Below are 25,319 nucleotides of genomic sequence, written 5' to 3'. Positions count from 1 at the left end.
AACCTGCGCTATCGTGGTTCATTTCAATTTTCCACGTGAACTCCAGATTCACGTTTCCCTTATTAGTCATACGCAATCTGTCAAAATAGTGAATATTAATAGTCATGGTTAAATCAGCAGCATTAGCACTTTACTTTACATCACAGTAACATCGTTGATATAAAAAGGGAATGAGCATTTGTAACAATAATACGGTAAAATATATTATCCAGTGAAGTGAAAAAATGTCTCGGCCGACTTACTTTTGAACTCTGGTTTGAAAAAGCATTGTGTCTTTGAAGTTTATAGCATCCGTGTCACAGCTGAACTTCACAAAGTCACAAACTGCATTGATGCGCAGTTCAAGATCCAAATGCCAGCCGTCCTCCACAGAGCAGCTGGGCTCAGGGTCTGTTGTGATAACCTGCATAACAAAAACACAGAGATTGTTAGTGGCACAAGTCAAGCTACATCACAACAATGAATAGGTGAATAGGAAAAACAATTGAGAAATCAAACTGTAACCTTTCCTGTTTTACTGACATAAATACAAGGGGGAAAATAGTTAATAGTTAATATATTTAAAAGCATTAAAAGCGTAAAACAAAAACCCGTCAAAAACATGACAAAAATGTGACCAGAACACAGCGACAATGTGGCAAAAAAGTTAGGATCAGTTTTGTAAGCCTTAGCTTATACATACCTGTACATGTGTAATTACTTTCTTGTTCCCTGTACCTACACATGGAACTCACGTGCTGTAATCTAAAGTGTCATCAGATTTTGCCTGCAGGATCTCCCTTTACAATAACTACATCTGCCCAAAGTGTTAAAGGTTAAAATACAAAACAAAACAAAATCCTACACACACCTTAGTGTTGGCGGGTTGTGGTGATGGTGACGGTGCGGCAGAGGATTGTTTATCGCTGCTCGTCCACTGGACACTCTTTTGCCTGTCGTCCCAGTCCAGCATTTGCTCCAGAGGCTCTTTGAAGACCACCCGAGTCACTCTGCATTTCGCTGGCTTACTGCTCAGACTGATGGGCTGACTGGAGCGAAACGTGACAGTCACCTCTTTGGAGCATCCAGCGTGAAGATGGCCCACCTGGAAGAGAACCATTGATTCAAGATTCAAGATTTTTTATTTGTCAAACCATGTGAATGGTTTGAAATTATGTTTCTCTCATCCTTGATTGTGGAAGGAGGGGGAAGAGGGGTGGGAGGGAGGTTAGGGAGTTCAGCTTCCCGATGGCCCTGTGTACGAAACTGTTCCTCAGTCGACTGGAACTGACTCGTAGATTCCGCAGTCTCCTCCCTGAAGGCAAAACCTTGAATAGACTATGTAATGGGTGCGAAAGGTCCCTGGCAATTTTGATGGCTTTGCGGGTGAGACGGGTGGAGAACATCTCCTTAATAGAGGGGAGAAGGGTGCCGCAGATATTCTCCGCAGCTCCCACGATGCGCTGGAGGTTCCTTCGGCAGGAGGCAGTGCTGGCGCCGTGCCACACAGTGATGGAGCTGGTCAGGATGCTCTCTATTGTCCCCCTGTAGAAGTTGCACATAACGGAGGCTGGGACTCGCGCTCTTTGAAAGTCTCTCTAAATGTGGAGAAGACAATCTCTTTTGTTTCTCCACATTTAGAGAGAGATTGTTCTGTGTGCACCACATGGCCAGACTGCTCACCTCACTCCTGTAGTTTGACTCGTCTCTGTTGCTGATGAAGCCCACCACTGTTGTGTCATCTGCAAACTTGATGAAGAGGTTTGAGTCGTACTTTGGAGTGCAGTCATGGGTCAGCAGAGTGAACAGGAGGGGGCTCAGCACACAGCCTTGGGGAGCCCCTGTGTTCAGTGTGCTGGTTCTGGAGGACTTGCTGCCGACACATACAGCCTGTGGTCTCCCCGTCAGAAAGTCCAGCAGCCAGTTGCACAGTGATGTGTTGATCCCCAGGTGGAGCAGTTTGTGTATTAGCTGCTGTGGGATTATAGTGTTGAATGCTGAGCTAAAGTCTAAAAACAGCATTCTAACGTAGGAGTGGGCGGTAGTCGTTAAAGCAGGAGGGTGGTGACTTCTTTGGCACCGGAATGATGGTCGTTGCTTTGAGGCATGTTGGGACCACAGTCTGCTGCAGAGATGTGCTAAAAATGTCTGTGAAGGCTTCAGTGAGTTCATCAGCACAAACTTTCAGCACACGACCTGGTATGTTGTCTGGACCCGGTGCTTTGCGTGCATTGATCCTGCTCAGAGATCTTCTCACACTCTCTGGAGATAGCTTCAGCACCTGGTCTTCTGGAGGGGGTGTTGACTTTTGTGCTGGGGTTCTGTTCAGCGAGCGAAGAATTGATTCAGCGCGTTCAACAGAGCAGTGTTACTGTCACAGGTCTGTGGGGGAGCCCTGTAGTCTGTGATGGTCTTTAGGCCCTCCCACAGACTCCGAGTGTCTCTGCTGTCTCTGAAGTGATCCGTTATTTTTTTGGAGAACTGCTTCTTGGCTTTTTTGATGCCACGGGACAGGTTGGCCCTAGCTGAAAAGAATGTGACTCTACTTTCTAGTCTTTGACTAGTACAGGTCCCTCGGGCAAAGAGTCAACCTGTGACTTTCCTCACTTTAACCTCTTAACCCCCGCCTTAACCGAGCGCATTTCCTCCAGTTTGACTTTATCCAAATCTAAAAGCTTCTTGAAAAAAAAGCATAAAAATAGTGATGAAAACAAGTACGAAAACGCAAAATCATGACAGTAAAGAAACGAAAACACAATGAAAAGGGAAACAAAAACAGACAAAAAAGTGACGAAAAGTTATGATCACTTTTGTAAGTCTTGCACAGTTGCTCTCCACTGTAGATTTGGGTAAAGCTGAACTGGAGAAAATGAGCTCAGTTCAGTAAGAAGGTAATTAGTTCCATCAAGAGAGCCATTGTTGCCGCACAATCAGTCAATGCGGTGTTTGCATGTTTCACGTCTAAACTCATTTAATGTATGTATTTATATACATTCCAGCAAAACCCTCACCTTATTCCGGAGGCTCGCGTGGGCGCCACCATGAATTGTGCCCGCCCCTTTTCTCCTATGTGTTAACATGGGACTGGAGAAGTCCACATAAAATCAGTCACTACACGAAAACAAAGCCGTTTTCAGGCCGCGCAGAGAAACGGTGCCGTGTTGACATGTTGGTGTAAATGAACATTGGCCATTTTACACAAATCAATCGAATAAACATCAGATCTGAGCGGAGAATATTTTCCCTCGTTCTCCGTTAAAATGAACGGGCTTCGCGCTCGACCAGAAGTGTCTGGACAATGGAAGTGCCGAGACAACGCAAAAAGTGGCAAAAGTGGGTGGGACGGAATAAGGTGAATTGAATTCCTCTTAAAGTGTCTTCAAGAAGTAAAAACTTGGTTGGCCCAGAACTTCCTAAGTCTTAACGAGAAAAATAGAGAAGTTATTGTTTTTAACAACAGCAAATCTGAAAATGACCCGCATGAGGTTCTTGGCTCTATGGCTCCTCATCTTCGAGCCTCTGCCAGAAACCTTTAAACACCTTCAAATTCGACAAACAAATCAATTCTGTGATAAAAGGCAGCTTCTTCCAGCTTAGAATTCTAAGTAAAGTGAAAGCTTATCTTCCGCACAGCGATTTTGAGCGAGTTATTCATATGTTCATATCGTCGCGTCTTGACTATTGTAACTCGCTCTATTGTGGGCGGGACAAATCCTCACTCAACCTACAACAAGTCCAGAACGCTGCTGCACGCTTACTGACAAGGACAGGGCGGCGGGAACATATTACCCCTGTGCTGGCCTCCCTCCATTGGCTGCCTGTCAGCTATAGAATCGACTTTAAGATCTCGATGCTTGTGTTTAAATGTCTTCATGGATCTGCTCCTGTTTATCTCTCTGAGCTTTTGTCCGTTTATGCCCCAGTCAGATCAGTAAGGTCTGCGAACCAGCTGTCTTTGAACGTGCCCAGATCCCGTTTAAAGACGCGAGGAGATCGAGCGTTTAGTGTGGCTGCTCCCAAACTCTGGAACAGTCTCCCCCCAAATGTCAGAGCTGCTCCAACCATAGAAAACTTTAAGATTGCCCTTAAAACACATCTGTTTGCGTTGGCGTTCAATTTAAGCTGAGCTGCATCATAACTCTATTGTGTGTGCTTCTCTTGTTGTTTTGTACTGTAATTTTATATTGTGTACCTGTATGTGAAGCACTTTGGGCACCTAGTGTTGTTGTAAACGTGCTATACAAATAAAGCTGACATTGACATTGACATGTATTTCTAGTATGAAAGCAATTTGGCCAAGTGCTTCATATGTAGATCTGGAACAATATCATTCCCCAATATCAACAAGCCAAACCAAAAGTGTTCCTGTAACATCTGAATGAAGCCTTTTAGAGTTTGGGTTTACCTGTGGAGAGAAACTGACTTGAGGTCCCGCTGGAGGCCACTCAAACCTCAGCACTTTGTCTTTGCTGTGGTTGACCATGGTGAAGCTTTCTTCATATGGCGCATTCACATGGCAGTGACCAAAATCCGCAACTTCATAATTTCCTGTTGATCAATCAATGACATTTTTGTTTTCAAAGCTCAAAATGAGTTAATCTTTTATCTTGATGAACTAACCATCGTCGACAATTTGATTAGACTCAAGAAACAGCCGCCTGATGTTCTCCAGAGAGACAACTTCTTCGAAGGCCTCTCCAAAAACGGATATCGTAATGACCTCGTGGTTGTCTTCCACGCACACATTGGTAAAACATTTCTGGGCCATTTTGGAGCAAAAACAGATTTCAAATTCAGCCTTTTCATTCACATTTAGTTGGGAAATGGCTCTGTATGCAGATTGGGGTTCTGCAAAAGAAAAACAAATGTGACCAGATCTCGTAGTTAGCTTTGATGCAACGCTAAAACTGTTATTTTTTCCATTAGAAAGTATTTACGTGTACCTGGGGAAGAGCTGGTCTCAAGTAGTACAGTATTTATGGAAGTACAGCTGTTGCCTGGTGCTGCCTGGAGGGAAAACACTCCATCTTTGTCAGGCATGTCCATCAGTACCTAATAACATCAATGATCATAGCTTATGACAACATTTATGTCCAGTAATTGGTTTACTCTCTTCACCCCCAACCGAGCACATTTTCTCCAGTTTGGCTTTACCCAAATCTGAAAGCTTCTTGAAAATAACGAGCAAAATGAGGACGAAAAGTAACAAAAGTGTGATGAAAACATGACGAAAGTGACAAAAACATGAAAAATACGTGACGAAAACATGTAAAAAAAAAAAAAAGTTACGATCACTTTTGTGGGTCATAGCTTTCAAATGAGGCGTTAACACTGTTGCTTTCAAGTTGAGAAGCTTTTAGATTTTGGTAAAGCCGAATAGGAGAATTTGTGCTCGGCTCAGGTGGGGGGTAAGAGGTTAAGGGCAGTCTTACCTGAGTAGGTGCGTTCCCATCATTTAGCAGTACAATTGACTGCGTTCTTCTCTGCCCAATCAAAGCACGCTGAAACCGCAGAAGTGGCTCACCCGAACTGTTTTTAAGGGCAGGACGAATGACACAAACACGTGGCAGGATCCCCTCTCCCAGTACGTCAAACTCTAGCACCTTGTTTTTACCTATGGGCGTTATCCTTAATATAAAGAAAGACACAAGCTGAGTGAGGTAAGCCCATATTTGGGTGATAAAACAGCATAATACCTGTTGGCTCCCTCCATTGACGCCTCAAATACACCATGGTAAGTTGTGCCCACAAGCGGAGAGAAGGTGATCTCAGCAAAACGGTGCGACTGACCAGGTATGGACAGTGTCGTAGGAGACAGTTGAAAAATGTCCCCCTGATGTGATGTCTATTGGGGGATATAAAGATACTGAATCATGGTTCGTATTAAACAACTGTATAATATTACAGTAAAAAATGACCTTCTCCAGCTTTGGGCCAATATATTTAATGGCCATGTTGAGAAAGCAAGCAATTTTGGTGTCATTTGTAAGTTTGATGCGTGCTTTTGTAGTCTGTCCCGCTAGAATTTTGTTGAAAATGAACTTGTTTTCTTCTATGACATAAATGCCTTCAGCATCGGCGAACTGCTCGGACGACAGCTGTTTGCTGTTCTGACACAGGAAGTGCTCTTCAAAGATGGAGCTCATGTCTGACACTATTCCTAAAAAAGAAAAGAAAAAACAGACACCATTTGTGAGGTCATACAATGTGCAACATTTCACTCAACAGATAAAATACAAACATTAAAAACATTAAATACTGTGAGCAAGCTCGACTCTGCTCCGACCTGATTTGTAAGTTTGTTGGGAGTGGGACATCACCCGCCTATCTTTGTTTTGACTACAGACAGTTATACATGAGATTTAAAGTGAGCATATCAAGCTTAAAATTGTGGCTTAAAGACCTGATGGTGATGAACGCATTTTATCTGTAAGGACTGTATTTGTCTGTGCAGCCTCTGGAGGCAGCAGTGTGATTTTGTAATTTTCAAAATATTACACAGTACAAGCAGTCATCTTTTTCTAACTGTTGTGACAAAATGCAGTTTATGTGCAGAACTGCTCACAATGGGTTCGGCGTTTGTTTCGAAGCGATGCGAATGAAGCAAATTACCGCACTCCAGGTGTGTGATGACATGGTTAAAAGCTCAGAAAAGATGACTTTGTATAATTCGCTTTTGAATACTATACTGTAGATCCTCTTTCAAATGCTTCACTTTGTAACCCACCACAATAATACATATTGTTGGTGAAAAGCTGAGCAAAATTCTTTGTTCTGGGGCCCACTGAAGAGCATTAAGAGCATATTCTGTGTCACTGGTATATTTTTTTATGTAGCAATCAGCTCTTGGGCTTTAAACATGTAACCTGCATCTTCCACAGTGTGGCTCTCTATTTGTTTCTAAAGCACATAGGGTATGGTACCAGTCTTGTAAACTTCAGCCAGCAGTCTGTACGGTATCCCATCCGGATGGTCTGAGGGGTGACGGTCACAAATGTCTATGATCAAAGTCTTATCCCATTTGCCCAGCTGATCTGCAGTACAGTCCACAGTCACCACTTGTTGAGCGCCAGGCAGCATTACTCCATTACAGGGGTGCAGAGAGAACACCCCCATAGTGATCCGGTTCTAAGCACACACACAATGTTCTTATGAAAAACCTGGGAACTGTAACAGTGAGTATGTTTACCGATGAAGGCTTACCTGCTTTAAGTTTGAGTCTTTTTGGATATTCATTTTGCCTCCAGGATTGACAACATTGAGTGGTTTCTTGCTTCTAAAATGATCAAAGAAGAGACAAACAAATAATGGATAATAAATGTCTCCACTGAATTGAAAGTATTTTAGAAGTCGACTGGCCAAATTAAGCTAAGGCAAATACGTTGACTAAGGACCTCTTTTATTTAGGTTGTTTTTTATTGTGTGTGTTTTGTGTTTTTGTTTTTTGCAAACATTTCACTCAGTATCTTCAGGTAAAGTATTTGTCATTTATATTTATTGAGGTTGGGATTGTGTCATTACAATGGCTAAGATTCCTAGGATTCCCAGTGAATTCCACAATAGAAAATAGAAAATTGAGTAATTGTTCAAATAATTCACAGCATTTGGACACTGTGTTAAATGTATGTGGCAGCTAACAGAGTTGCTGTGCGGTTCTTTCTCTCATTTTAAAGTGCTAATAGCGACAGTAATGCAGCCTATGTAGTCAATGGACTTTGTTTGCTAGTACCTCTAAACATGGTGGATAGTTTCATTTGTAACAGCCCATTCAAGTAATATCAATCGAATTATTTGTTAAAGATTTTTGTCCCTTTTTGATAAAGTTATCTCTCTGTGCAACATGTTCTGTGTATGACATGTGCATCAGTCAGTTTCAGGGTAAATGTATATAAATAAAACAACATTAAAAATATACATTAAAGAAAAAGTCAAGCTGATTATTTCAAGCTACAGATTGTTGCGAACAATTCATTTTGGTTCCAGCTGAGGTTTATTTAACAGTGTTGCTGGTCTATGTTCATACATATAAACATTTAATAAAAAGCAACATTTTCAGATTTGGAACAAAATGTAACAAACATCACAGGCAAATTCAGCCATGGACAAAAACAAAACACACACGAGAAAAAGTAAAAAACTAAAGCACCAAAGAGCATAAGTGTAATTTGAGATGTGTATGTGTTTCAGTGTGTAACTTACGCTGCCCGCTCATGTAAATCAGGGTTTGAGATTGAAAACAATGTCTCAAAAACCCCATTGTTTTCGATTATTAGACTGTAGGTTTTCTTGCTCCCTAACACCATGGGGTCGAAGTTAATTTCACGGGCAGGAGTGACTTTGTACCTGCAGACATTCATTTCACACAAGAATTATATACACTACCAATATGAGAGAAATAAAAGAGAACCATCAAACCTTGAGAAGACAGCTTGAACTGAAACCCTAGTTACTAAAGTGGCAATAGTTTCTCCTCTTTCCCCAGTATGAGGTTCAATAACCTGCAGAAAAAAGAAAATGTAATTGGAGACAATTGAAAAAAAAAAAAAAGTACATTTACATTGTAATTATTTTTTTATGCTTTTGCTTGAGGAAAAGCACATTTACTTATATGTAGAAATTGAAAACTTCTACACACCACTGTCAAAATGTATTAACAAGGAGAAAATAAATATAGAAGGTGTGACAGTGTTTAAATTCAGAGAAGAGTCTTTTATATCGAGAACAATCAATAAAGCCTTTGAGTCTGTCCGTGTCTTGTGAAAAGCCACACCACTGATAGTGTAAGGGCTGACCTGACAGAGAAGTATAGGCTGCTCTTCAATGCGGATCTCAGACCTTGGCTTGAAGGTTATATGCACAGTTACTGACTTGTCACAAGGCATCACTTTGCCACTTTGAGGTGCAATGCTGAATAGAGACTCCAGTTGTGGTTGTTTTGGATGGGTTTGCTCCAGGGTAAACCTTGGAATAAGATGAAGTGTGCAGTTGAGCTACATTGACATAATTTTAGAGAATAACAGGGCACAATCTTACTTGTAGGCAATTTCATATTTTCCATGGTTTCTTATTCTGAGACTTGTTTTTGCTTCATCAAACACTTTAAGGATTCCAAGATTCAGACAATCTGTCAAGAGAAACAAAGAATCTAGCGGTCTAAAATATACAATTCCAGTTGTGTAGTCACTTTCAGAGAGTGGGTTACCTGGTTCTATACTTATGGACACATCGTAGGCCTCAGCTGTGACTGTAACAGTCTCAGTTTGAACAATGCCCACAATTTTCTCCACATCTGAAACCTGCATTAAAGTAGTATATCTATTAGTAATTGGAATATAATCATAAAATACAGAACCACTAATTCCTGAAATCCTAAAGGTTTTGACAACACAATCCTGAGCTCTATACATGCCTTTCAGTCATGTGACTTTTATTGTTATGGCGTCCATTTTGAATACCGAAGTAGAATCATGCTGTACTGCAACATGTAACAATATCACTACTCAGGATATAAAAGAAAGACAACTGATTCACAGTGGCATTTTTATGTACTTGTAATCATAACTCAAGATAACAGTAAAAACACGGCCCCAGAGACCAGTGAGTCAGTGTTAATGATGTTAGCATGCTACCGGTTAGCATTTAGCTTCAACACCTTGGAGTGCGGTTCACTCCAAACCTTGGCTACAACATGTGACAGAGGTAAGAGCTGAGCTGTTACTGTAGTATTTCCTCAGTGTTCATAAAAGTCAGCCACACATGTGTTTATCATGTTGAAGCCATTGACAGTTGGTTGACAGCTAACCAATTGCATGCTAACATCTTGACTCAGACTGAGACTCTGTTGACATGACAAACTGTAAAAATCCCAGAGAAAGGTTTTCTGTTTCCTCTTTGATGCTAAAAATGACAGTCAATCAGTTGTCTTTCATTTTCATCCTGAGTAGAGATATTGTTACTTGTTGTAGTGCTGCATAATGCTACTTCGGTATTCAAACTGGCCACCAAAAGTATGCATGATGTCATTGAAAACACATTTATAGGACAATGAATGAGCAGTAGCAGTAGTTGTAGACAGCGCACCTCTATTCGCAGGCTCTTCTTAATGTGTAAAGGCTTTTGGGCTCTAAAGTGTAAATTTAAGGGGAACGTGGAATGAGGCGCAACAATGCCTTGATCCTGTGGCACAGTGAACAAATCCCCCAGCTCATCGATTCCTTGGAGCCTCCAGGAAACAGGGAGGGCTGTCTTGTTGTGCAGGCTCACTGTACGACTGACTCGCCTAAGAAAAGAAATGTAGTTACTGGCACATATCTGTAGAATTGCTGATGATTTCACAATAAATACAGTTTTTCCCTTGTTTGAAAAAACTGTACCTAACATAAACACAGCACACTTATATTTATTAGGACCTACAGTCACAAAATAAGCTTTATAAAAAGTACCTGTGTATTACAGTTTTGTCAAAGGACAGGGTTTTGGCATCTAGCTCCAGCTCTGGCCGAACCCCCCAGCAGGAAACATCAATAACAACTTTCTCAGGATTATCCTTAATTTTACACACAATACTATCCTTAATTTGCCCCTGCTTGGTAGGATAGGCCCATATCATCAAATCCTTGGGAACAAAACAAAAATGTGAGTTTTATTCATACAGTGAGTACAAGCTAATGAACAATACCTGCTTCTCCTCTGGTTTAAGAGTCATGGCGGGGGGCTCGAGCAGATATGTTGAGGCCTGAGTGTCATTTTGGAAGCTGAACTGGACGTCAACCTCCAGCCCTGAAGTGTTACAAATGGCAAGTCTTTCCATATTACCTGGGTACTTGTTTTGTTTGTATCTACAAAAACACACATAAATAAAACATTTGCAAGGTTTGCTTATATTTCATGACTATATTCTTTGTACCTATCTCTAGTTTTGCTGGAAAGTAATGGTCCGAACTCAAAATATCCAGGATTTATAATGTAGGTTTTCTGGAGGTCGTCCTTTACATGTGGTGCCTTGCTACTATTGGCAAAAAGAGTCCTGCAACCAATGGGGATAAAACATTTGTCAACCAAAGGACATCGCTGTAAAGATTGTCTCCATTTTAAGTATGTGCACACACATGTAGTCTTTGCAGATGGAAGGATATGCACAAGTTCCCTTGCAGAGAAGCTGCCACTGTATCTGAGTACCCGCCATTTCAAAGTGAAAGGTCTGCTCAAAAATCCCTGGGGTTTCTGAGTAGAACCACAACCTCAAGGTGATCTCATCATTAGCAGGGACAGCCCAGCGGAAATTGGTCAAACTGTACGTATGAATAAATGCAAAAACACACAATGAGTCAATACAGGAGACCAAAGACAGTGTAGTGAGTAAAATGTTCTTTGCCTCTGGTTGCGTTTGAGCTTAACAGTGTGTTGCTGCTGGTCTTCAGCGGACAGTGAGGTCAGAGACATACACAGACTTCCCTTTGCAGCTCTGACTTTACCGGGTGTTTTGGGCTTTAGAGAGAACACATGTGATGACGTTGCAGCAAGAGATATGACAACTTTCTTTGACAAATGACTACCTTTACTGGGCCTACTGGAGGCTCCTCTTTTCTCTCAGACGCTTCATGATCTGAGGGTGTCAGGAAAGTGAAGCATTCCTTTACTTGCCTCTGAGTTCTGTTTGGGGGAAATGGAACTAAAGCGAATATAACAGGAGGGGGAATAGGAGGACCACAAGGCCCCAAACCCATGTCATCTAAAATCTAAAAAGAAAGAAGAAAATACACATTTAGTTCAAACAAGTGTTACAGACTGTAATACATGGGCATACCTCATCTGCTGAGGGCAGGGAGTTTCTGAGCAGAAAATCTAAGACACTACAGTCTTTTTCCTTCTGATTTATTGCAAGGTGCGGGATGACATTTGCTGGACACAACTTATCTTCAGTAGTTTCAATTTGCCTGAGTCGTGACGGAGGTTTAGGACCTTTCTTTCCTTTGCCTTTTCCAACTAGAGCCTGTGAAAGCAGAGAAATTGTCTTGTAGTAAGTGATATAATTTTTCACTGGGCCTCATTCATGAATGTGTTTAAGTGCGTTCTTAAGCTACATTAACTTGACACCTAAAGCCAGGAAGGGGGTGACAGCGGTAAAGAGGACACTGGATGCAGTGCTCCTACAGCTACTTTATACTTCTTCAGTTGAGAATTTAGAGCTTCAAAAACACTCTATCTGTGGAAACAAACTGAAGTCACTAACTAACTATATTGTATTCTGCAAATTATTGCATGATTTTAATTCTGTCTTTAACTTTACTTTTTTTCTCTCTAAATTTGACAATTATACAATCATGCAGTTTTAGGCTGGCCTTGACATCTGCCAAATTAAGTGACTACCGATGAATATGTGCTTTTTATGCTAACTCGGGCACATTTACGTACAGTAAGTGTGACATGTAGTGAAACAGGGAGTGGGCACTCAGAGTTGGCGCTGAGGTATAACAGTTGCCTCCCCTATATGGAGGACATGGGGGCTGGGACAGACTGACACAGAAACTGCACCTCTGAGAGCAGCAGCATAAACCTGTGAAAGTTTGATTTAGACACTTCCACTAACGCTATCCTAATGCGATGATTATCTACCAAATGGTTATGTTCATTTTAAAGAAGAAACAGTATTTAAAGATACAGTATGTAATTCTCCTTGAGAAGGATTGTTATGCACGACTGCCCTTAGAGCTTGTTATTCCAGATGAAAATGTTCAGTTATGATTAAGAACAAATTTATCTGTTCATCCTATATGTACATTACATTTAACTAGAAAGTTACATTTTTTTTTGTGGTGGACTCTTCATAACCAGGAACATCTTCCCCGGGGACAGGCACCAGCAGGACACCCTGGAGCCGCTCCCAGTGCTGCAGGATATGATCCACTTGGGCTTGACTTTCATCATAAGCACGGAACTCATTCACCAGTGACTAAAGGACAAACACACTTTACAGAAAACTGGATTTTGTTTGCAAATCAGAGCAATTACACTTATTAGTTTTTCCAAATTGATAAGACACTAAATACAATAGATACAGACGACATTTTTGGAATTGCCCCTTAGTCATGTTCGATGCAGCCAGAGGGTGAAAACAAAGAAGATAAAAAAAACTAAACTTTCTCCCATTACTCCACTATTTCTTTCACAAATGCTGAATTATGAATATGTTTCTACTAAATAAAGATACCGAGACATGGAGAAGAGCAAAATGGTTCAACAGCCCATCCTGCATAAAAAAATATTTCTTCCCCCTCGGCTGAGCCACGCTCCCTTTGTATGGCCCAATGCCGTCTGTATCTATTGAAACAAAGCATCAACCACTTTAATTTATATTTCAAAACATTCTCGTATTAAGACCATTCATGGTTAGCAAACAATTCCCAAACATTCACTTTCTCTTTCTCTTTGTCAGAGCATCAGGCACATTAAATTTTGCTCTTTTGAACAGAATTGACTTTACTACAGAAAGGTCTCCTTTTAAAACAGAAACTTTAGTTGTTGTTGCAAAAACATAAGTTTTCATTAGTCAAATGAATTCAATACATACTTACCATGTTGACATCTATGGGTGGATCCTTGTGGTTTTGGTGTCCCTTACCCAAGCCCAGATCCAGCGTTTTGGGCTGTTTCAGGTCAGCCTGCTGTCTTTGCTGCACCTGCTCTTTGGACAGTCTTTTTGGGTCTAGTCTCAGCCTCTGTTGCTCAATCAAGCGTTTCATCTCCTCTGGCAAGGCCTTGCACTCTTCCTCATCTAACTCCTGTAGCCACAGCCTCTCACTTTCAGCCACCCGCTGCTGGGCTTCTGCCAGAGAGGACGACAGAGGCAGAATTTATTCATTTGATGTGCAGGACATCGAAACTAAATTACAGGACGCTTGGGTCCTTCATCAGCAACAAAAACAAAAATAATATTTATTGCCCACATGGGCCATTGTACACAGCCAATAAGTCACATTAAAAATAAGTTAGACATTAAACATTTGAAAAACGTAGTGGCAATTCTAATGGTAAGAAGAGTTTACCCTCAGTCTCTCTCTGTGCCTTCTCTCTGCTCAGCAGTGCAGAATAGGAGTCAGTCAAGTTCACAACATAGATGTGTTTCCTGTTGTGGAGGGCCTTAAGGACAACTTGCAAAGTGTTTGTTACTGATGCAGTAAACACAGACTTCAGCCCATTGATGACTATGCCACGATTACAATCACTTGACTGAGATACAGCACAAGGTTAGTTATTTTTGCAATAAACAAAAATATGTAAAAAGAAAATTACATGTAAAACCTACTTGAAATCTTTCAGTTAAAATGTCAATTAGTACAGGTTCAGGCAGGGCAGTTTTGAGTGTGGCCTCATCTCCAGCCTAAAGACAAATAAATGTACTGCTCTTGTTTGTTACAACAAATTAAGGTATAGACCACCAATCGAAAAGACAATACCCAGCAAAGAGCAATGTGTGCAGTTTCTATGTCTGTTGGTTCTCCATTGTAAGAAGAGACACCAGCAGAGCTTGGAGCCCTGTCGAGGACTTCTGATGCTGCAGATCCTGGGCTATTTGTCTGAACAACTAAACAGAGGCAGCTATTAATATTGAGATAATTGGAAAACAAATCAGAAGTTATATATATATATGACTTACATGTGTCACCCACACTTGCTAAATACTCTGCAGCAGCCTGGTCAAAGAGCTGTCTGGCAGTCAGGCTTGCTGGAGAGGTCCCATTGACCAGTGCCTTTGTCACCACAGCATCGACATTTATTAAAGCGCCCTTATAGTGCTGAGCCAGAGACGCCGCTGTGCTGCTGATATCTTTGAAGAAAGCATAATTGTACGTCTAGTTTGTCAGGATTTAACTGAAGAAACAAGTGTGGACAGTAGATTCTAACCAGTCTTTGGGGCTCCGTACACAATGATGGCGATACCCCTGCGGTTGAGAGCAGCCAGGAGGTCAGGGGACAGGTCAAGACCCATATGGAAAGCAATGGCTTTGTATACTGGGTCCAAGGACAGTAAACCTAGTTCTTTATATGACCCTTCTCTGTTCAATTCTGAAAGCACTGCACAGAGCAAAGACATAGGCTGGCCTTAATTGCTCAAAAAATAACTTCTAAGCAGTGAATATAAATTACCTTGAGACATTAGTAGCTACTTCAGTAACAAAATATATTTTGAAGTTGGACTTACAGAATGTGGGCAGCTCCACTGCTGTAGAGGGTATTTTATTTTCAAAACCATCTATTTGTCTCTTCTGTATATGACATTCTGCATCATTGTCTGCAGAAAGATGGACAGGTTGACTAATGTGGCACCACAAACATAACTGATTGTGCATTGGCTAATAATACCGTGGTTCGAAGAGAATTGTTGGTAAGCGTCAAGTACTTCTCGAGGAAGTCCTTCTCCAGGATTTCTAGGTGGCAGTTGCAGCCTGTTTTTCTTGTCATAACCTTGCATCAAACGGAGGACCTGCAAAACATAATAATAAAGGACCATTTCATACTCACCAGACAGCAAGCAACATTACTACACATACACACCTCCTCTTCTTCAAGATACTGCTTGTCAAGTTCTAGGGAATAAAACTCAATAGGAAAGGAGCATGGATTCTTAACAGTAATCACAGCCTCCACATCAGTGCTTAAAGGCAAACAGGGCCCAAGCTGCAGCACTGGTGGGCAGAAGTTCAGTTGTGGCTTTTCCCCTTTGCCCTGTGCAGCAATCAACACTTTGTGGTCGCTTTCTGCTACACTGACCACAATATTTTTGCTGTAAATCGCCTACAAAGACATTGTATGTAATGAGCTTGGAATGAAATTACGAATGCACACAGTAGTTAGGCGGCGTCCCCTACCTCTTCTAAAGGGGTAAACATGATCTGAACATTGACTCTGTGCCCAGGAGACAGCACACCAGAGCTGGGCACCATCTCAAACACCACCGAAGGAGGCTGCTGCTTTTGTTGGTAGGCAGGGAGGAACTTGTTAACCTATGAACAAAGAATGAAATCACATCAAGGTGATGCCAAAGACAAATGTCCACCATGGTGGACAATAAAGTTTTGTTATTCATATTCATATTCATATTCATATTCATAGTCATATTCAGGGTAAGGACAGCACGACATAGGAAAATTGCAACATTCAAAATTAATAACCGTCCTAAATATTGTGGTCACTATATTATTACCATATTTTGCTAAACCATTTCAACACTCTGTTTCAAACAACTTGTAAGCAGTTAGTTTCAAATTGTGTATAAACTTAAAAAAAAAAAAAAAAAAAAAATCAGGATCAAGACACTTTTACGCTACATAGTTTTTTCCTGTGGTGGTTATTGTGCCACCTAATATTGTAATAACAATAACTTTATTTGGTAATATATTGTGCCACCCTTGGGCTAAGCAACTGTTCTCAATTGATAAGATACTAGGCACACACTAGAAACACAATTCAGACTTTGCATACATTTCTCCAAACTCAACTCTCATTTTATCAAACACTGGGCACATTTTCACGCCTTTGAACACATTGGACTTTCACAGCACAAAAAATGCAAAAAGGATCACATCTTTATTTGCAATTACAGCTTTACAGCTTTAAAAAAGTAAGAACATATTGACTGAATTGTGTTAAGGAAACAGTTAAGCCGGAATTAGTATTTTGCTATTCACAGAAGCCCACTGAAGAATAAAAATCAACGAAAGGTTATACCTTTTTTCGTTTCACCTCCTCTGCTATGCTCCATTGGCAAGGCACAGGCTCAGAATTAAGCAGCTGTACTGTGTTCATCTAAGAATCAAGAATTATCAAGAAATGTTACAATAAAGTACCGCTTTTTGGTCATAACTGGCCAAAACTACACTGACTGACAATCTAGATTTCCAGGTGTGAAATAAGATATGGATATAAGAAGAAACAAAAGTAATCACACAGAGATTGGTCAACAGTCACATTTGCCATGGGCCAGATTTCTCACTGCAGTGATTTCTCTTACCTGGCACATGCCACATGGAATAGTGTCAAACTCCAGCTTTTCTGTTGAAACTGAGCAGCCCGGTACAGTTACCACAGCACTCAGCTTCAACTGGACAACAGTCAGCCAGTCCTCATCCTAGAAAACCACATGCAGATTGTAAAGCCATGGTTTATCTATGCCTTAAGTCAGATTCTATTTGAATCACAAATATATCTATCTTGGTGCAGGATGTTGTCACGCCTGGAACTCTGCTTTGCGGTCAGGACTTAGAACTTCACAAGTGTTCATCATTCTGGACCTCTTTCATTCTCTGTCTCTAAAGGAGTGGTTCTCAACCTTTCAAGTCATTCACTATAAAGAATACCATTAGTCCTTTGAGTATCACCTACTTTACAGGGGTGTCGATGTCGTTTGGGTCGTGGGCCAAAATTCAGCCCCCACGACGGGCTGTGGGCCGAAAATATTGTAATGGACTGTGGCCTAATACATAAATAACGGCTTACACTTATTGTGCTTTACAAGCCCGTGTCACACGTTTCTCAAAGTGCTATATTGTGTTCATTATTCACTCACCCCACACTCAGTGGTAAGCTATTACTGTAACCACAGCGCAGACTGACCATTTACCACATGGCTATATGTTATCTCTTATTATGTCAGTGCCCTCTGCTGGACACGTGTGCAATTCTTTCCTTTTTTAAATTTAAGCTGCCCCCTAGTGGCTGCAGCGAGCATTCTGGTTATTTCTTTAAAAAATTCATAACTCCGCACAAGAATGGGCTAGAGACTCACTTTTTTACATACTCAGAAAGCCGGATGAAATCATCTCGCGTGCCGGATCTGGCCCGCGGGCCTTTTGTTTGTCTCATGTGACCTACTATAACTGCTCTAAAGCAGGACCAACACAAGCAAGCATAAAAGGTCAAGAACCTCAGAAAAGTCAGAGAACCATCTGAAGTAGTTTATGTAAGGAGGGAACATGTGGAGAAAGTTAACTGATGTTCATTGCAAATATTGATCTATACCAAAAGAATGCACACATGGCAATGCAGCAGCAAGCCTAAACTTAAGGTTTATGGAAAAGGTCTTGAATCGTAAGATCAAATCAAGAGTTATTATTACCTGTATTTGCAGAACTGCACACACTTCCCCCAGAGGAAGTTTAGCTCCTCGAGGGTCAAAGGTCACAGTAAAGATGTGCTTCTGGCCAACAGGCAGGTCCTTGACTTTTTCAAACTCAACCGTGAAACCTTTTACACATAAGGAAATGAATTACTGACAGCAATAGCTTTGTTGTGCTAAAACTTTGCATGTCTTACCGGTGCCAACTAGATTCTTACAGTTTGCCGTTAGTGAGCCGGGCAGAGCTCCCATGTTGGTGATATCCACAGGGTGGCTAGGTGTTCTGCCAAGGATCACATAACCAAAATCCAAATTATAGCACTCAGGGACTTGATACCTGGAAATGTAGACAAAAGAAAAGTCAGTCAGTTCAATTTCCATGGTTAATACTACAGTAACAACAGTAACAGTGCATCTTAAATGCACTATTCATTCAAGTGTACATAACATTTCCCAGACAATGTTTATATATAGGTTCTTACTTGCTGAGGATGCGCTGCCTTCTCGAGAGCCGTTTTTGGTCTGGGCTACCAATCTCACAGGGAGCATTTTCTTTTATCAGCTTTATTTCCATGTCATGCTATTGCAGCAGAGAAATGAACCCCAAGACATTTAGTGAGTGTGCAGGGTATTATGCATCATTCCCATCACATCAATGCTAATAGCGTAATATATGAAAAAAAAAAACATCAAAATGAATAAATATAGAAATAGTTTTTCTTGAACTAACTGTGGGACCATGAAGCTGGTCACTGTTCTGCTATGGTGAATCACAGCATTAAAATCCTTTTCTTGAGTTTCTCCGGTTTCCCCTACCACTAAAAACATGTACAATAGGCCAGGATGAATGATGGTGGTGGTCAGATGGATCTTTGGCGCAGATGTGTGCAGTCACGACAGCTTTCTTTCAGTCTCCCCCAGTGGAAACTGAACCCCGCCGAGTATGGAGTGAATGTACAAATGTAAAGTGCTTTGTGACCATGTCTGTGAAAGGCTGCTTGCAGATGTGTGCTGCCAGTGCTCCTGTGCCATGTGAAAAGCACTATAAATGCACTGTAATACATATTCATTATTTTCCTTCTAAAGAGAACCATCAGTTCTGTATGGAGTGGCAAAATCAAACAATAATTAGAGGTTGTCAGTGAAGTAAATTTACTCATGTATTGTATAGGAAGAACTTTTTACTTTCACTCCACTATATTGGAAAGAGAATTATAACAAGTTCTACTCAACTACATTTTTCTAAAAGCTACAAAGTAAAACATAAATTTGACCATGTGTTTTGTTCATTTTAAAAGCCTTAAAATGCACACTTTAGACCAACCTCAGGTGACTAAGCTCCTCACACTATCTCTAAGGGTGCGCCCCTGCCACCCTGCGAAGGAAATTCATTTTGGCCTTTCGGTCATTACCCAGATCTCCTGACCATAGTTGAGGTTCCAGACAGGCAGACACATGCGTTAAGGTGGTCAACGTACTGCCCGCCCTGACTTCTTTTCCACAGCTGACCAGATGCGTGGGGTTATGGACTACTTGTGCATAACATGGGGTGGACTCCTGTAGCCTACCATGCACTGAAGAATATACTGTGTGCAACCAGTGATGCATACACTTTGTGCTCCTCCTCAATTTCCCCGTTTTACAATATATACATTGTACTCTATATACATAAATACTGTACTTTATAAATGAGAGAGGTGCTATACACGCAGAGTGCCATGGCAGTCTTTTCCCAGGCTCTGGAGTATAGGCTAGCTGTCCACATCTATAGTAGCTCATGTCTTGGGAGAGACATGCGTTTAATTTCTTATCACTTACTTAAACACCACTTAAACAGTTGTGAAAAAACTGTCAAAATCAATCAAAATCCAAAAAGGTAAAGGGCATCCTTTCGGTTGTCCAGTCTGTAACATTAACTATCATCCTCCACTACAGTCGGGCACAACTGGACGTGCCATGTGCATTTGGCTAGCGCGCACTTCTCAGTAAATGACCCCACACAGGACGCACAAAGCCTAGTAAGCTATACAAATAGGCCTGTTTTATTTGACCATTTTAAGTTAGGGACCAATACCTTTGTCATTTTCTCTTCCACATTCAAGACTTCTTTGGTCACTTTGGTCTTCTTCGGAATCTGAGTTGTCATTTTAATACATCTGGCCCCTTGATCTGCATAGCAAACACCTGAAAAATAAAGGAATGCAACAAAAATGTGTTTGTCTTTCAACAGCTGCAAAACTGATATTTTTTATTTTATTTTATTGTTTTACCCAAAACAGAAGATGTGAGTCGCTGTCATACACTAGATTCTTTAAAATTAACACAAAAAATCAATTAGCTGGTCCAAATGGCTTTTTGCAGGGAAATACGGTTTCAAATCATTTAATACTCAGATTTATAATAAATCAGATACTGTGGTAGATTGGGAGTCCCAATGAACCAGGGATGTTTGTCAGACCATCACAAGTTCACTGAATATGACCATAAAAAAACTCAAAAACTGCACTGCTCTCTGCTTTATACCTGTAGACAAAAAGTTCAAACTACTGTGACGTTTGAAGGCAATAAAGAAATCTAGTTGCACGACACCCACTTCACCTCGAAGTCGAAAGCGCCGTTTATTCAGGTATAATATAAATAAACTGTGATGTTCTAACGTTTTGTTAGATCCAGTTAGCTAGCTGCGAAGATCGACTTAAAAGTGGAATATTCATGTCCACTTTACTTTATGGACGAAGTGAAGACATTGCTGCATATTTTGCACAACAAATTAATCAAACGCAGGGTGTTGATTAAACACGAAAAGATATTTAATCTTCGAGTGTTCGGCGATTCTTACCTTTGTACAAGCAGTGCACTTCTGGCGCGTCACTGCGCACCTTGGTTACTATGCAACCGCGCTGCGTTCAAATGCACTGCGACACAAACTCTTAGTAAAAACTCTCGTGGCAAAAAAAAAAAAAAAAATCTTAACATGGTTCCACGTCTTCTTGTTCCATGTGCAACAAGAAGAAATGGGAGTGGGACAAACATATTTTTGAGTAAACCTTTAATTGAAAGAAACTGATCTGGGCCTTTTTGCATCTGATCAAAAGTTTAGGACCACATGCCTTTAAAGGGGCCAAATCTGTGCAAAAATGTGGATTCCGTGTAATTTTCTGTCAAATTGGCCTTTCATGACGTTCTACAAAGGACGCCATCGCTTCTGAGGTGGGACCATTCACAGTCAGACAGTCATTTTGAATTTTTGAAAAAGGGTTATGGAACAAAAATACAAGAGGAAAAACCTAGCACACCAGCAGTGAGCCGGAGAATCCGACCTGCATTTGTGTGTACAGAAATGTACACACAAAACCATGGACTTCATTTTTACACTGAACCTTGATTTTATTTTTTGCACCAACGTGGATGTGTATGCAAAACGCTTCATAAATAAAGTTTGACTGACTGACTGACTGACTGACTGACTGACTGACTGACTGACTGACTGACTGACTGACTGACTGACTGACTGACTGACTGAGTGCGAGGGGTTCAGGACAGGTTCAAGTGAATTGGACACCACTAGGCGGCGCTGTGATGAAGTGGTTGAAACAAACAGCCAATGAAAAAATTGATCCGATTTTTAAAAGTTAGCGGCCTGTGGGGAGTGGGGTCATGACAACCTGATTTTAGCTTTGCTCCGCCGTGTACTTGGCCATGCCACTCTTTTCTCACTCTAAATAGAAACTGAGTCAGTAAGAGCTGCTTCATCTTTGAAAATGTCCGCAAACAAACTTGAGAGAGTCGGCTCTGCCCACCACAACACGACGCTTTGTACAAATGACAGGAGCGCGTGTCCTCCCTGCACACCCGACCAGCTCAAAGGTTAGCTCCTGCACTTCATGTGGGTCACGTTCGCCAGCAAAATATCTGCAGTTGGGTTTGTTTCGTGACAATGTGAGTAAGAGTTCAATCTGTTGAAGCCCAAAACCATTTTTAATCTTTCCATTTCACTACTTAGTTCCGTGCTGGTATCTGATAGCTGTACTAGTGCCTCACCGTTCACTCCCTACTGTGCCAACAGAGGGTGACGTGTAATAAATGATCATGCTTGTCAAGGAAATCATGATAAACTGTATGCTAATGTGTGTTTTTCTCTCTTTTTCCACTCTAAATGTGACATTGTCTGGACAGATGCAGAACATGCCCGCCTTGAGAAGGAGTTGAAGAAGAGGAGACAGAAAATCAAAATGAGAGTCGAGCAGAAAGAGAAGGAGCTGGAGGAGCTGAGAAGGAGAAGTTTTTCTGCCGACGCAGCCCTGAAGCTCAGTAGAAACACATTCTCCAGGATGATCAAACTGATGAAGGAGAAAAGCAAGTCTATGGAACAACAAATCAGGTCCCTGCAACACGGGGTTCAGACTGGACTCCATGTGCATTTGGTAAGTCCAGCGCTCACTGGTAAACCGTGTTTGTTGAGCACACTTGCTTAGTTTCCACCAATGGGAAGAAGAACCTTATCATTTAAATGTAGAAAATGGATGTAGCAGGGTGGTGTCTCCAACTTCTGTACAGTCTAGTGGATCATGGGTGTTTCCTGACCAATTATGTTGTAGATGTAATTGTCTTTCTTTGATACAGAGTACCCCTCCTGGAACCGCCACAATAACGTGGTGGAGGGGTTTGAGCACCTGAATGATCCTGGGAGTTCTGTTGTCGGGGGCTTCGTGCCCCTGGTAGGGTCTCCCATGGCAAACAGGTACTATAGGTGACGGGTCAGACAAAGAGCGGTTCAGAAGCCTCTTATGAGAGACCAACAGGTCCGTTTAGAACCATGAGGCCGCCCTTCCGTGGACCCACCACCTGCAGGAGGAGCCATTGGGGCTGGTGCAATGTGATTTGGGCAGCTCCAACAGCTGCCCCCATGACCCGGCGATGAATGGATGGATGGATGGATGGATGGATGGATGGATGGATGGATGGATGGATGGATGGATGGATGGATGGATGGATAATACAGATAATACAGAGTAGTCAAAAAAGTGGAGAAATGGTTGAACAAAAAGAAAATTAGACTTTGGCCGACTCAGTACAGTACAGTGATGTATTTATGTTCGACTAACCAGAAAACGGTACACACAATTTCAGCTGGATCATCAATTGCTTATATTTACCTCTGCCTTTGCTATTGTTAGTGTGAAATTTGTATTTAGAATTTAAATGGCAATAAAAGCATTACATTTTTTCCTGGCCTGCCAAACTACATGCTTTTTCATAGATATTTCAAAGACATATAGTCTTGGAGCAAGCATGATCTCAACGATTTCCTGACATCAACCAATTAGAGCAATGTGAGATACGTCGCAGTAACAAGTGGCAGGAAGCCTTTCCAAAAATTTCCTTTTTTATGAGGAGCGCTTTGAACGCTGTTTCTTGCTCCGCGTTTAGGGATTTAATATTTTCCGAATGATTTAAAACAGATGAAAGAGCAGAAGAAAACAGTGTATCGGTCGCCGCTCCACCGTCTTTAATGTTTTGGAAGAGTGCGTGATTGGACCGATGTGGGTAAAATCGTGAAATGATCGCAGCCACCCAGACGGTTCTTCTTTTGAACAGAAAGGAGGAGTGTCTGGCAGGCCAGGCAAATTCAATTTGACTTGCCTCCATCTGTAGAAACCGGGTTTACTTTAAATTGACTTGACTTATGTTGTTTTTTTCATTCAGGACAACATCAAAGAGGACATAGAAGATTTGAGTAAAGAGATAGCTCATCGTGAGGCCCTCATAAAAACATGCGACGCCTATGATTTTCTCTTCAAAAATAATGCCCTCCTGGAAATGTTTGAATTGCCGGAGGAACGGTACACCTGTCATCACTGGGTGCCCTTCAAGAAGTTCAGCCTCGACAAAACCCAGATCCCAATGTGTGTCACTACCCTCTCGATTTTCAATGAAGAACGAGCGTCGGAGGTCCTATTCAAGGAGGTCAGAAAGACGCGTTTGGAATCCTCCAATCTCTGCTCGATCACATGGGATCCCAACACCGCCCACAGAAATGTCTCGCTGAAGCCGAATTCAGAAGGAAATGAATGTGCAACCTTTAAATCCCAACCACTGGACTACCCGTACCATCCAGACCGCTTTGCCGACTGTGTCCAAATCTTGAGCAGAGAGCCACTTACCGGACAGTGCTACTTCGAGGTTTGTCCCACCGGAGCCTGCTTCATCGGACTCACCTACAAAAGCATTGCGAGAAGGGGCAAAGGAAAGCAAGCTGTTCTGGGGTTGAACAACAAGTCCTGGGCGTGTTTCGGAGGTGGTTACGTGCCTCAAGGTACTGATAATGGAACATGGTTGCTCATTCCAAATCCCTGCACCAATAGAGTGGGCATTCACCTGGACTATGAGCGTGGGGTTCTGACATTTTACTCTGTTTTTACCGAGGTGTTGGCAATTTTGCACAAGGTCGAGACCACATTTACCGAGCCGCTGTACTTTGGAGCGGTATTCATGTATCCAGGAGACCATGTGGTGATTCTAGATGTAGAGGATCTCTTGTAGGTCTTTGTTTGTGCCGAGAACAGCTCTATCTTTTGTTCAGTTTTATGGTAGGGCTGGATTTGAGGAAAATGTTGCTGTTTTGTTCTGTTTTTTGCATGATTGATTGTGTTTTATTTTACATATTGTCTCAAATAAATGCGTGTTGAGTCTCATATTTGCACGCATCCTCTGCCTCCTTATGACCATGTCCCACAAGTGGATACTTATGCCATGACACCTGCCACCCATCTTCAGATCTGGAGCGAGAACCTGGGAATCAAACTAGAGTCCACTCAGCCACTCTCCGGGTAATACATTTTGAGTATGAACTGTACACAAGTAGTAAACTGTAAACTTGACAGAAGTAGAGAAATGAACAACCACTTTTTATAATAAATAATGTGACTATGAGCATACTATTGTTGCATTGGCCGTGGTTATAGGCTCAACATGTAATTTTTTTAAGTTCATATTTCTTTTTCCCAATGAATATCAGCGTGCTCCACTGAACACTGCTGTAGCATTATTCATAAAGCTTGCATCAACAGCATGCTTCCTATTTGTCCAGTACTTTCATATATATACAAGGACTGATGTTGGTATGCTCAGAAAGTGGGAGTGGATTACTGCTATCTTTGTTTCTGTACATTACATTTATATGAAATTGTCTGGACAGATGGAGAACGTACTCGCCTTGAGAGGG

The 25,319-nt window shown here is 41.5% G+C and overlaps 1 protein-coding gene across 1 annotated transcript in view; it reads right to left on the bottom strand.

Moving 5' to 3' along the window:
* Positions 1 to 20,274, bottom strand: part of LOC306964843 (hydrocephalus-inducing protein-like) — a 31,477-nt gene extending 11,203 nt beyond the window's left edge. The window contains exons 1-41 of the mRNA XM_079559003.1: positions 20,169 to 20,274; positions 18,577 to 18,674; positions 18,292 to 18,431; positions 18,095 to 18,222; positions 16,991 to 17,107; positions 16,708 to 16,785; positions 15,849 to 15,983; positions 15,535 to 15,774; positions 15,343 to 15,463; positions 15,182 to 15,271; positions 14,884 to 15,054; positions 14,636 to 14,806; positions 14,436 to 14,563; positions 14,285 to 14,359; positions 14,025 to 14,208; positions 13,554 to 13,804; positions 12,782 to 12,931; positions 11,786 to 11,971; positions 11,535 to 11,717; positions 11,354 to 11,466; positions 11,088 to 11,270; positions 10,886 to 11,005; positions 10,658 to 10,817; positions 10,422 to 10,594; positions 10,060 to 10,258; positions 9,182 to 9,275; positions 9,013 to 9,103; positions 8,772 to 8,940; positions 8,395 to 8,477; positions 8,179 to 8,322; positions 7,183 to 7,255; positions 6,903 to 7,107; positions 5,898 to 6,139; positions 5,676 to 5,824; positions 5,412 to 5,607; positions 4,923 to 5,031; positions 4,600 to 4,827; positions 4,385 to 4,527; positions 851 to 1,084; positions 243 to 403; positions 4 to 77 (exon numbers count right to left, since the gene is read on the bottom strand). Of these exons, the coding sequence (XP_079415129.1) occupies positions 4 to 77; positions 243 to 403; positions 851 to 1,084; positions 4,385 to 4,527; positions 4,600 to 4,827; positions 4,923 to 5,031; positions 5,412 to 5,607; positions 5,676 to 5,824; positions 5,898 to 6,139; positions 6,903 to 7,107; positions 7,183 to 7,255; positions 8,179 to 8,322; positions 8,395 to 8,477; positions 8,772 to 8,940; positions 9,013 to 9,103; positions 9,182 to 9,275; positions 10,060 to 10,258; positions 10,422 to 10,594; positions 10,658 to 10,817; positions 10,886 to 11,005; positions 11,088 to 11,270; positions 11,354 to 11,466; positions 11,535 to 11,717; positions 11,786 to 11,971; positions 12,782 to 12,931; positions 13,554 to 13,804; positions 14,025 to 14,208; positions 14,285 to 14,359; positions 14,436 to 14,563; positions 14,636 to 14,806; positions 14,884 to 15,054; positions 15,182 to 15,271; positions 15,343 to 15,463; positions 15,535 to 15,774; positions 15,849 to 15,983; positions 16,708 to 16,785; positions 16,991 to 17,107; positions 18,095 to 18,222; positions 18,292 to 18,431; positions 18,577 to 18,674; positions 20,169 to 20,240 (6,061 nt within the window). The 5' untranslated portion in view covers positions 20,241 to 20,274. The remainder of the gene's footprint in view (positions 1 to 3; positions 78 to 242; positions 404 to 850; positions 1,085 to 4,384; positions 4,528 to 4,599; positions 4,828 to 4,922; positions 5,032 to 5,411; positions 5,608 to 5,675; positions 5,825 to 5,897; positions 6,140 to 6,902; positions 7,108 to 7,182; positions 7,256 to 8,178; positions 8,323 to 8,394; positions 8,478 to 8,771; positions 8,941 to 9,012; positions 9,104 to 9,181; positions 9,276 to 10,059; positions 10,259 to 10,421; positions 10,595 to 10,657; positions 10,818 to 10,885; positions 11,006 to 11,087; positions 11,271 to 11,353; positions 11,467 to 11,534; positions 11,718 to 11,785; positions 11,972 to 12,781; positions 12,932 to 13,553; positions 13,805 to 14,024; positions 14,209 to 14,284; positions 14,360 to 14,435; positions 14,564 to 14,635; positions 14,807 to 14,883; positions 15,055 to 15,181; positions 15,272 to 15,342; positions 15,464 to 15,534; positions 15,775 to 15,848; positions 15,984 to 16,707; positions 16,786 to 16,990; positions 17,108 to 18,094; positions 18,223 to 18,291; positions 18,432 to 18,576; positions 18,675 to 20,168) is intronic.
* Between the last annotated feature and the right edge of the window lie 5,045 nt (positions 20,275 to 25,319).

The sequence above is a fragment of the Gobius niger genome (assembly GCF_951799975.1).
Source record: "Gobius niger genome assembly, chromosome: 6".
In the NCBI taxonomy this organism is placed as follows: domain Eukaryota; kingdom Metazoa; phylum Chordata; class Actinopteri; order Gobiiformes; family Gobiidae; genus Gobius; species Gobius niger.
This window is presented reverse-complemented; position numbering and strand designations above follow the sequence as displayed.